The sequence below is a fragment of the Madurella fahalii genome (assembly GCF_045866475.1).
Source record: "Madurella fahalii IFM 68171 DNA, scaffold_4, whole genome shotgun sequence".
In the NCBI taxonomy this organism is placed as follows: domain Eukaryota; kingdom Fungi; phylum Ascomycota; class Sordariomycetes; order Sordariales; genus Madurella; species Madurella fahalii.
The window spans coordinates 4,748,336-4,759,615 of NW_027263974.1; the positions used below are offsets into that span (position 1 = coordinate 4,748,336).

The 11,280-nt window shown below is 54.5% G+C and overlaps 5 protein-coding genes across 5 annotated transcripts; 4 read left to right on the plus strand and 1 right to left on the minus strand.

Annotated features, from left to right (window-relative positions):
- Positions 1-228: 228 nt before the first annotated feature.
- MFIFM68171_08366 (uncharacterized protein) lies at positions 229-941 on the plus strand (the record flags this gene model as incomplete). Its single annotated transcript, XM_071063786.1, has 2 exons — positions 229-653; positions 728-941. 2 exons carry the CDS (start codon positions 229-231, stop codon positions 939-941), a joined length of 639 nt encoding a protein of 212 aa, XP_070919887.1.
- A 2,469-nt stretch (positions 942-3,410) lies between these two features.
- On the plus strand, positions 3,411-4,808 carry MFIFM68171_08367 (uncharacterized protein; the record flags this gene model as incomplete). The annotated part of the gene is made up of 1 exon (XM_071063787.1): positions 3,411-4,808. One exon carries the CDS (start codon positions 3,411-3,413, stop codon positions 4,806-4,808), a length of 1,398 nt encoding a protein of 465 aa, XP_070919888.1.
- Positions 4,809-6,268: 1,460 nt separating this feature from the next.
- On the plus strand, positions 6,269-7,816 carry MFIFM68171_08368 (uncharacterized protein; the record flags this gene model as incomplete). Its single annotated transcript, XM_071063788.1, has 1 exon — positions 6,269-7,816. The coding sequence occupies one exon, from the start codon at positions 6,269-6,271 to the stop codon at positions 7,814-7,816; it is 1,548 nt and encodes a 515-aa protein (XP_070919889.1).
- A 395-nt stretch (positions 7,817-8,211) lies between these two features.
- MFIFM68171_08369 (uncharacterized protein) lies at positions 8,212-8,610 on the minus strand (the record flags this gene model as incomplete). Its single annotated transcript, XM_071063789.1, has 2 exons — positions 8,212-8,276; positions 8,358-8,610. 2 exons carry the CDS (start codon positions 8,608-8,610, stop codon positions 8,212-8,214), a joined length of 318 nt encoding a protein of 105 aa, XP_070919890.1.
- A 1,488-nt stretch (positions 8,611-10,098) lies between these two features.
- On the plus strand, positions 10,099-11,231 carry MFIFM68171_08370 (putative dithiol-disulfide oxidoreductase, DUF899 family; the record flags this gene model as incomplete). Its single annotated transcript, XM_071063790.1, has 3 exons — positions 10,099-10,107; positions 10,442-10,703; positions 10,786-11,231. 3 exons carry the CDS (start codon positions 10,099-10,101, stop codon positions 11,229-11,231), a joined length of 717 nt encoding a protein of 238 aa, XP_070919891.1.
- Positions 11,232-11,280: the final 49 nt, after the last annotated feature.

Sequence of the window (11,280 nt, forward strand, 5' to 3'; positions counted from 1 at the left end):
CCTCCCCCGGTTGATTCCCAACCTCAGTTTGACAACAATCTTCACCCTCCTTTTACTCTCTGTGAGACCACGACGGCACTGCCCGTTTCAGCGGCTTACGAAAACCTGCCATCTTGGTCCTACGGTGCCGAGGAATTGCCCTCGGGATTCTACTACCAAAGCCCGCACGTTCCAGCTTCAGGGGCACCCATGGTTGCGCAAGGGCCATAGGTTCCTTACCCTGCAGACATGGCTAACCCTGAACCCAACGACGCGGTCTTCGACCCCGAACTCGACTCCCGTTTCTCAGACCTTACCATGGCTAGTGGCGCTCCATCGCAAAGAGCAGCCTTCCACCACGCTGCCACCGACGCTAGCACGTCGTCGTTTTGGCCGGCCCAAAACCCATCTGTCACTCCCGACCCCGCCGTAACAAACTTTGGCAATTTTGGCCCTACGCCCCTAACCACCACAACATTCACATCAGATCAGACCGGCGGCCCATTAAACAACCTTAATCTCGAGGAGTACGCTCAGGATGCGGCTTCCCAAGCTTATTGGCCTCACGAGAGCGGCGATGGCGGCGGCACCGACGCCGGCGCCTCCTCTGACCTGCCGTTCGTCTGCCCCTATGATGGTTGCAACAATTCCTATCCCCGGCAGTGCGACCTTGAGTTCGTGTCTCCAGTCTCCCTCAACCAGCCTAAAAGATTCCCTTTTAGAAACTAACACTTGACGGCATCTCCAGTAAGCACTACAACAACCACACCAAGCGACGCAGGTGCGATCTCTGCGACGGTGGCGGCGCCGAAACGAAAGACCTTAACCGCCACATGTGGTCCAGACACCCCGAGGAGGCGAGACAACGGAACATCCCGAGGGACGAGGACAAATGCCCCACATGTGATTATAAAGGCCGCAAAGATAACGTCAAGCGCCACAGAGACACCAAAAAACATTGACGGCTACTGGGCTATGATTGTCGAGGGTGTTAGGACCAGGGTTTGTGCCGGGGACGTTGGGCTAGTTCATCTTGTTTTTTCCTTCCTTCTTCCGTTCTCGTTTTCCATCACTCCGTCCGTTCCTCTCTCCTTATCTAGATTCCTCTCTCTACTGTTAGTCCATCGTCGAATCTTCTCTTGGCCTCCTTTAGCGTGTCAAGTTTCTATATCGCATATTGCATGTTTCTTACTCGTTTTACACTTCCATGAGCCTATGGTCGTTCATTTTAACCCATAATACAACGCCTCCCTTCTTGTCGAGGTATTCACATAGAACATCTTTCTTTGGCTATAGTCTAGTCAGCCGAGAATAATAAGTGTGCGTTTGCGGAGACCTCTTCAAGTGCAGCATCGCTCTCCGCACTCTTCTAGTGTCTCTTCTCAGAATCAAGGGCAGCAAGTTCCATGACATGCGGGTTATCTAGAACGGCCCCTATTCCATAATAACATTGGCTTGCATATGAGGGTATGGTATGCATAGAGGAGGAAGATTTTAGGCAAAGTTGTCGAGTCTAAGCTGGTGGTGGGTTGGGTGTAGAGAACTCCGAGCCGGCAGTTAGGTAGTATGGGGTTGGGGGATGAAAGTGCCTTGGTTTAGATAGTGGGATCGGTTCTTCTTGATATCTTTATAACGAGATGGCCTGTCCTAGGGTTTACCGGACAACCGCTAACCATGATACGCGGAGAATATCACCTCTAATTCTGACCAAACCGGCCGCTAGTAATCCTGACCAACCCTTGCGGGGCCGTACGAAATGCATTCTAAAGACCTCATGTCCCGGCACACCTTCGCAAAACTTTAGTTCCCAAGCATCTTAATCCGATTACCACACCGACCGGGAGAGTCATTCATTCTCGGATGCCCAAACCGGGTCCCGCTTTCTTCTGCTTGGTAGGTTCCACTATGGCGGCTCTCCCGAGCAAACCCCAGCCCTCCGGTACTGGAAACACCCGCCAAGATAGCAACGGGGAGGAAAAAGAGGACACAATTTGCCAGCTCCTTAGCTGCCTGTGCTTAAGCCTTGCTCAACCCGGGCGAATGTTACGGCTAGGACAAAGATGCTGACGAGGAGCTGATAAAGAACCCCTTGTTTGTCTCTAGCAGCCATTTGACTCAGTATTTGCCCGGTATGCCATCCGATAGCGCTTGTAGAGGTGTCGACTCACGCTATGTGACAGTGAGAGGTTGACAGAGAGCCGATGCAACAGTGTAAATAGTGAGCAACGCAACCTGGCACTAGTCCTAGCTGGTTTCTAAGCCTACCTACGCTGTATTTCCTCAACTACCACGAGGATAGTGAAACCGAAGAGACAGACACGCCATCACCAACGTAGCAGACGTGCTGCGGTACTTTTCCTGAGGGAGGCGCCGCTCCGCTCCGCTTTATACCGGGTTTTTCCTATCGACGGCCAGGGAGGGGACCGGTTCTCAGTGTCGTGCTTACTGAGGGCAAAGAAGGGTGATGGATTTACGGCCGAGCATGGGTTGGCCGCGAATACGAATGCGAACGCTAAGACCTGGCGCTGGAAGTACGAGAGGTGCGAGAAGTCTTCATGAGTAAGCAGGCCATGGAGCCTACCCTTACAGGTGGTACGGGGGAATGATTGGCGTATGGTCGATGGATACGGGCGATGGTGATGGGCATCGATGTATCCCATGTGCGGCTCACCACGCCAAAACTGGCGTGCTATGGCTTGGGTCTTGCTGGCGGCGAGGGTGATGCACGAGGTAGCCGGGGTCGCGACGCGCGCAAGGAGTTGAGGGGCGGGAGGGGCCACGATCATGGATGGGTACTTAGTCAGCAATCCTCATTGGCCTACCAATCGGTATGAGGGGAACGTACTAATTTTGGTGGCGGTTTCTTGTGCATCGGGCTAAAATACCTACCATTCGAAACGACGGTGGTAATTCTCTCTTCGACGTTGCGCAGCCTTTCTATTTCCACGTCGCTGCGACTTTGGTCGTTGGGCTAAGGGTGTGTTGCTCTGTGGACTACGTGCTGATGATGTAAAGGATTGGTCTGAGATGCATAGAGCTAGAGAATAAATCATCCAGATGTCTGCCGTCCGAACCGGTGATTCCGAAGAGGCCCACCGAATCCCCGGATTCCTAAGAAGCCTAGCGAATCGGATCGAGTGTAAGTATGGGAACGCATATCCGGGCCGGATCGGCCTGCAGCGCTGTGGAGTGCCATTGGAATCCGGATATCGAAAATGATTCCAAACTTCCAGGGTTGGGTTATTGGTTACCACAAATGTCTGAAAGCAACTGCCCCTTCCTGGTGCTCGAGCTTTTGTATATATTTGGCCGACCGGCACCACCAAGCATGGAGGACGGGACCGGACAGAATCGCAAGCACTGGCCAGAGGCCCTAAGTCTAACCACATCAGTGCGCCATTCCACTGCCAGACAAACCAACTATAATCGCCATGACGGGCCCCGAACAATACGACTTCATCGCCCTCGGCGGCGGGGAGGCCGCCAAACTCTTGGCTTGGGACCTCTCCTCGAACCACGGAAAGAAGTGCGCCGTCATTGAGCACAATCCTATCGCCGGCTCCTGTCCCAGTGTGGCCTGCATGCCGAGCAAGACGCTTGTTCACTCGGCCCATGTCGCCCATCTGGCTCGCCAGGCTCCGGCATTTGGACTCGGAGCTGCCCGCAACGACCTCAAAGCAGACATGGCGGCGGTAATCGCTCGGAAGAAGGCCGTGGTCGACGGCATGGGTGACCTATTCCAGGGCATCTTTGCCGACACCAAGGTCGACCTCACCCGAGGGCACGGCGAGCTTGCCGGCCCTAAGACCGTCAGGGTTAACGGGCGCCTGCTCACGGCTAAGACGGTTGTCATCAACACCGGGTCCAAGGCGTTCGTGGATACGAAGATTCCTGGTCTTGCGGATGCGAAGCCTTTGACGCACGTCGAGCTTCTGGATCTTACGACCCTCCCCAGCCACCTCATCATCCTGGGTGGTGGTTATGTCGGTCTGGAATTTGCGCAGGCGTTTGTGCGCTTCGGCGCGCAGGTAACGGTCGTCGAGCGGAATTCCCGAGTGCTGAAGAATGAGGATGGTGATGTCGTTGCCTCGCTCACGGCAATCCTGGCTCGAGAGGGCGTGCAGTTCCTGACATCGACGAGCGTTACCAAAGTGTCTGGGACGTCTGGCACGGAGGTCGTTCTGGCCCTTTCTGGGTCGGGGCCGGCCGAGATCCGCGGCTCGCACCTCCTCGTGGCTGCTGGCCGGACGCCGAATACATCAGGCATTGGTCTTGTAGAGGCAGGCATCAAACTCACCCCCACGGGCCACGTCGCCGTCGACGAACAACTTCGCACGTCAGTCCCCGGAGTCTTCGCGGCCGGCGACTGCGCTGGCAGCCCTTATTTTACGCATATGGGATGGGACGATCATCGCATAATTCTTGCTTCTCTCACGGGGTCGCCGCGGGAAGGTGGGAAGACCACACGACAGGTCCCCTCTGCGCTCTTCACTTCGCCCGAGTTGGCGCACGTTGGCCTCCGTGAGGAGGAGGCAAAGGCGAAGGGCATTCCATATCGGCTGACGAAGGCGCCGATGGCGGCCTTCCTACGGACCCGTGCGCTAGGCGAGACGGACGGCTTCGCCAAGGCGCTGGTCGAAGCTGATGGTGACAAGGTGCTAGGGTTCACAGCGCTGGGGCCGAGCGCGGGGGAGTTGTTGCCAGCAGTTCAGCTGGTAATGAAACTCGGGCTTCCGTATAAAGAACTGGTGGACCTGATCATGGTTCATCCCACCATGTGTGAAGGCTTGGTCGATATGTTTCGGTCTGTGCCGCCGAGGGCCAAGTAGCCCCGCACGTTATTGGGTAGTGTACATCTTGAACGGCTATCTGCTCGCTTCGCTAGGAAGAATACTCAGAATGATTATTGGTTCCCGTCGATTGCCTTGAGCCTAGTATGGAATATTCCGTTGGCGGTAGGAGAATATGCCCCTCGACTGCCTAACGTTATAATTGGAACTACCGTGAACTTGGTTTCGTATCCTGTGCTCCATCTTGGACCCCACGTTTCGGGATGCTTGGCAGTGCAAATTTTTCGGTAAAGAAGGCCGGCGCTTACGAGCAGCAACGTAATTGAGGATCTTTATCTTGTGACTACGTGGTGCTCTAGAGTCCGTATCCTGGTTTGGGTGACCTCTGACCGTTGCTATCCCTATCCTATATCCTAGGAGGTGGTCCCGCAAAATACACCATGTATACTTAATAAACACGTTAGCCCAATAGAAAAGGGGGCCAATACAATGGCGTGAATCGGAGCAAACAATTGGGTTGAGCCCAAGTACCTTTCCAGCTCAGCTCCAGAAAGTCTGCGTTTGACTGGATGAAGAAAAACTTGGGTTTCGCTTCAAGGTGCCACAGGGCCAGAGACACCTTCGGACCACTTTCCCGGCGCTCCATATAAATTACACAAATCCTTCGGCGGGGTTTTCTGCATGGTGTGTTGCCAACAGGTACTTGATGGCCGGGGTGTAGCGCCTGTCGGCTAAACTCCTAAAGGTACCCTGGGTAGGTGGCTCAAGGGGGGGAGTAACGTAGGGCTGGAGTCGTAACCAGGGGCTCTGGATTGGAACCGCACGTGCAGAAGACTGGCCAAATAAAGAGGAAGGACCTTCGTTAGGTAATTAGGGCCGAAATGCTTCCACTGTCGCCATTCTTAAGATAGCTGACGCAGAAAGACGGGTCGCTGGTATGACAAGTCCCATTCACTCGATGGTGCCTCGAGCAACCTCGAGACCCAAACCAAATGGCGTTTCTTCATCTTTCAATACTAGTGCATATTCTGTCAATATCTTTCACTCTGACGCTTTTGGTTGTCTATGTTAAGGATTTAACATGGGCCCCAGCTCCTTCAGAAATTAACCTGCTGCTCATCGCAGCGAAGGTGCATGAGCTTCTTATAGTTGCCTCTCTATCGACAGTCCTCCTGCACCGGGTTCGGGTTTGTCTGAAAGGTTCGCAAGGCATACCGCTTGGTTTTCTCGCTTCCCCATTCAACCTCAACACGTCCCTTTACATTATCAGCCCTCAGTTCTGGCAAGCGGCAACGAAGTCAGCGTCAAACGACAGAGGCGACTTGACGACAAAGATTCTCATCATAGTCCTCATTGTCGCATCAGTTGCGGCCGGGCCCAGTGCAAGCATCTTGATGTTGCCGAAGCTGGACTGGTGGGAGATACCCCCTCCTGCTCTGTCAACGGCGGCCAATCTGGCTCTTATCCAGTCAGCGCAATTGAGCTCAGAGCTTCGCAGCATGTACCCAGAATATCTCGACACGGCATATTTTAACGGCTCTTGCCCATCATTATCGGCGAGCGAGCGCCAGCCGGGTCGCGCCGGAACCTCGGCCGTCTCAGATTCCGCGTGCCCCCATACAGCGGCGCAGCAGATTATCAACTACCTCCCTCGCATCCTAGATTCGAACCAGCAGACGGGATATATCTCAAACTATACTATCAGTGGCAGGAAGCATGCTCGGGACATCTCGGTTGGGTGGACCAAGGACAACCAACCCGGATCCACTGTGGTTTATGCGACATCCCCAATGGATATCGTATCCCGGGAGCTAGCTCTAGAAGGAAACAGACAATGGTCGAAGCTTCGCACTACCAAGGCAAAAATCGCGTTGGAAAACGAACGATATCAGTTTACACCCGATGGGACGCTGGATGCCGATATGCCCAGGATCCTGGTATCAACTAGCAGGTCCCGCTGGCGTCAGCCCGCGCTTGCGATTCGCTGCTTGCCTTCCTCGACTAACACAACCCACTACCTAGTCCAGGTGCCTGAATTGCCGTTTCGTGTACCACAGCCTGCCGAAGTTCCTACCGTTAGAACCCTCGGACTGCCCAAAGCCGCTTTCAACGTTACCTCGACGCCGCTGGGCGTCTTCATGGACACTAGCAGGAACCCCCCCGCTAACCTCACAACCGCCTTTCTTTGGAGTGAAAAAACGGATGCAGACACACTCTGCCTGGTCGCTGCGAAATGGGCCGCAGGCAACGTCTGGATATCAGAACCGAACCAGATGACAGCAGAGTCTAGTTATTCCGTCGACCCTAACATTTCAGCCTTGGCCTTTGCCGACCCCGCCGACCTGATCACCATTGCCCCAGATTGGGCCAATCAGCTCGACACGGTACTCCAACCCCAGGTCGACCCCGTCGCGAACTCAACGCAGAATGCCGTGGGCGTGTTCGAGCGAATCCGCGCAACCTGCCAGCATAACCTGCAATGCCTGTCCATCACCTTCGGGCTGTACCTGACGGACGCGTTATCCAGGCACATGAACTCGTGGACGGTATACAATTGCGAGGGAGATCCATATCTGGCACCGCTCCAGCAGCTCAAGTGCGTGACAGTGAGGGGCCCGGACCTGACGAGGGCGACGGCGCCAATGACCCCCATCGACGACCTAAACCAGTACCTGAGTATCGTTACATCGTACTACAGCTGGCAATATGCATACCGGATTACCGGCGCCGCCGAGTCGGCCGCGTGGGTCTTCCTCCTCCTCCATGTGGCGCTGGTACTCATACATTTCACCGAGCATTACGTGCGGAAGAGGACCTATGAGGAGGAAGACGAGGGCTGGTCCGACGTGGGAGAACTCGTCGCCCTCGCTTTGAAGACCGAGCCCCCTGAGTATATGCGTGACGATGACTCAGAGGAAAAAATGGTTACCGCTGAGCCTTGGAGGTTAAGGGTTTATGCGCGCGACGAGGAAGGGCGTAAGACGTCTGCATTTATTGTGCGACCCGAAGCATGGAGGAACGCCAGGAAGACGACGCATGTACGATAGAATAGCATTGCCAACTCGTCCGCTTCGATAGGAATGATAATATACTTTTCAAGGCAGCCAATCCGGTGTACCTAGCCCAGACGCGCAAAAAAGCACAAAGAAGGGATTGGCTTCGTTTGGCCTATCAGAATGCTAATACTAATCCCGTACCAAATCCCACACGGTCTTTATCTTCTAAGCCCTGCCGTACTCCTCGCTTTTCTCGCTTCCTTCGTCGTCTTCTTCCTCAGGGGGGGCGGTGCATTCCGAAGCCGAGTCATTGAGTTTATGTCGTTTGTTCTTTTCGGGGTCGGCCTGGTGGCGGCTGAGTCTGCAGCCGGGTTCGGTTCCGATCTTGCCGCAGCAATTCCAGATGAAGCCCTCCGGGTACTCCTTGCGACAGAAGTCTGAGTCGATTATGCCGTGGCAATTCTCGTCATGGTCGTCCCAGAAGTCAGATCGTAGTCGGGTTCCAACCGGCCTACGGTGAGGTAGAGCCACGAGTTGGGACATCAGCCAGGCCGGTGCCGTCATAAAGCTAAAGGGCACTCAGCGCACTCACCGTTGTGATACCGACACTCCTTCGTGGTGTTCTCGTGCTTTATAAACATAGTTTCACACTGGACACAAATAGCTGCGTCCGGCGATGGTGATGGCGTACGCTTGCGCTTGGGCGCCGAGGAAGACGTCCCGGATCCTGTGAGCTGTCTGCAGTAGCCCAAGGCCTTTTTGCGGACCTCGTCATCATCACAGAGAGCGATGAGGATTGCGCGGACCTGCCAGTCCTCGGCAAGTCGGAGCGGTTCGAGATCCATCGTAGTTTGTTGCCACCAAGTCAACCTTCCGAGTTCTTGCTGCTGCGCGTGGAATTTGACGCTATGCCCCGGTCTCCTGCGATTCTATCTCCTTCTACGTGGAAATTTTGGGAAGTCCTTGCTGGGATACCGCAGGGTAGCACGTGATATTGCTTGCCGACCCTGGTCCGCCGGACGCCCCAAACGGCGCGTCTCGCGTGACAAATGACAGGGACGCCTTGCTCACAAACTGTGATGTCTGGGCGTCATTTCGAATAGTAGTTTCCCCCATGTCCATGCCCCGTGGCGCATCTGCCTGCAAGCCATATACATTTAACACGGTCAAAGTACCTACTCTAAACAGCGCTACCTCGACTTGAGAAGGTTGCAGGGCTGTCTGGAAGACGTCTTAGAGATGTGAGCTACTGATATCAGATGTGCGATGCGTTCAAGGGAACACGGCGGCGTTGGAACAAGGTTAACGCGCTGTATGATTACCCTGAGTATTCAACAAAGATCGGGTTGCCCGATAGAGGCGCGGCGATGGCAGTAGTGGGGGCCTGCAGCACCTTGCGTCTTCCGATGGTTTTACTAGCTACGTACCTTAATTATGGCTGAATGTTCGCTCTACGGTAGATACAAACCCAGCGCATCATTACAATAGCATTGACTATGTGCAAGGATTGGTAGAGTTTCCGAGTATACCTACGTATTTGTATTTGCTCCAAAGAAGCACCAGGAGCGTACCCCGGAGCCCAAAGCCTGCTTGTAAGCCCACGACCTCAACACCGGGAGCTGTTCCTAGCTTCTGCATGGTAAGGTAATCTATCTGCCTGCAGGGATGTCTTTCCGGGACACTATGCGCCTTTTCCGTTGTTTGAGAAACAAGCTGGGCGCACCAGTCTAAACCCCGTACAAACCTCCACAGCGCTGACAACTAATTATCAAGAAGCCGATTTCTGAACAGGCAATGGCACTATGTTCCCTTGTAAAAAGTTACCAAGCATCTTCTCACCGGGAGTCGTAGCGACGCCTTTGGGGTGCATGCTCCTCTAAAGAAGGACCTACTTACCTTTGGGATTTTGGTATAGAGGTACACAACCAGTCTGTTGGACTTTGCAGTGTCGTATTAGGCAGAGTGGATGCCTAATCTGGTGGCTGCCTTTGCGACCGGGGGCTGCAGTCCTGGGCTTTGGTATTGGCTCTCGCTCAGGTGATATCGTGCCGCTTTGGCGTCTGCGGGCGTCACTCCACCGCCGAAATGACGTGTTGCGCGAACGTCTTCTTAATGCCAATAGGTCGCGGTCGTGTTGCCGGGCTGAAATTCCTCCGTGTTCACTAATCACTAGCGATGGGCCATTTATTTCTATTCGGGATATACTTTGATGCGGGTACACACCAAGATCTTGTATCGTGGCTCACTACCTGACGTCCCTTGCCTTCGTTAAGCCACGTAGGCACGAGACCTGGTTTCGGCTCCCGCGCGGTGCACATCAATCCTCGTCTGGCATGTACCTGGTATTCGTCAGCTGTTAGGAACTGCCCGGTCCGTGGCTGACCGCGTGTCTCATGCGGTTCCAGTCAGGGTTGGCTCCAGCTCCGGCTGTTGATGTGCAAATATATCTACCTGATGGCGATTCGTATCCATCCATCCTACAACCTGTCAGAGGCCATCGACGACGCGTCGCACCGTTAACTACATTCCTACTGCGTAGCTGATCTGGCTGCTCACATATCAACGCTCAATCGCGTAAATCAGGAACCCATCCGTTGGTCTTCATCATGCCCGGCAAGGCGAGTTTCATTGCGATTCGCTACCTTACTGGAATGACATAGTTGACAGTCGTGGCAGGTGGTCAGTCAAGCGGAATGGGTGGCCGCGCGGAAGGCGCTGCTACAGAAGGAGAAAGATTTGGTGCGAGCCCGCGACGCTCTCTCGGTCGAGCTGCGAGAGCTTCCCATGGTCAAAGTGGAAAAGAATTACGAGTTCCACGGCCCCGATGGCTCGACGATGACACTCGACAGCCTCTTTGGCGACAAGGACCAGCTGATCATCTACCACTTCATGTTTGCGCCCGAGGCTGATCACGGCTGCAAGGGATGTGCTTTCGTTGGTAGGCTCGCTCCCACCAGACCCTCCCTTCCGCTTTTCCACACACGATTATATGCCACTAGCTTACCATATGGTGTTCAAAGGCGAGCATATCCCCGACCTCCGCCACCTGCGTTCACGCAACACGGCTATGGCAGTGGTGTCACGAGCCCCATTCGAGAAACTCGATGCCTGGAAGAGGAAGATTGGGTGGACATTTCCATGGTACTCAAGCGAGGGGTCTGATTTCAACTACGACTTTCATGCAACGCTGGATCCAGCAGTGTGCCCTGTCGAGTACAACTTTGCTACGGCGGCGGAGCTCGAGGCCAAAGGCCAAAAGTGGAACATTTCCGGTGAACAGCCAGGCCTGAGCGTCTTCTTCCGCCAGAATGGCGCCATCTATCACACCTACTCGACCTACTCGCGCGGACTGGATCATTTGCTCGTAACCTTCCAGTTACTCGACATGACACCACTCGGCCGACAGGATGGCCCCAACGGCCCTGCCGAATTCAAACTCAAATACGAGTACGATGCTGACGCCTGATTGAGATTACGGGTCTTCGACCTTCGGTCGCGGTAGCTGGTGCTGGGAG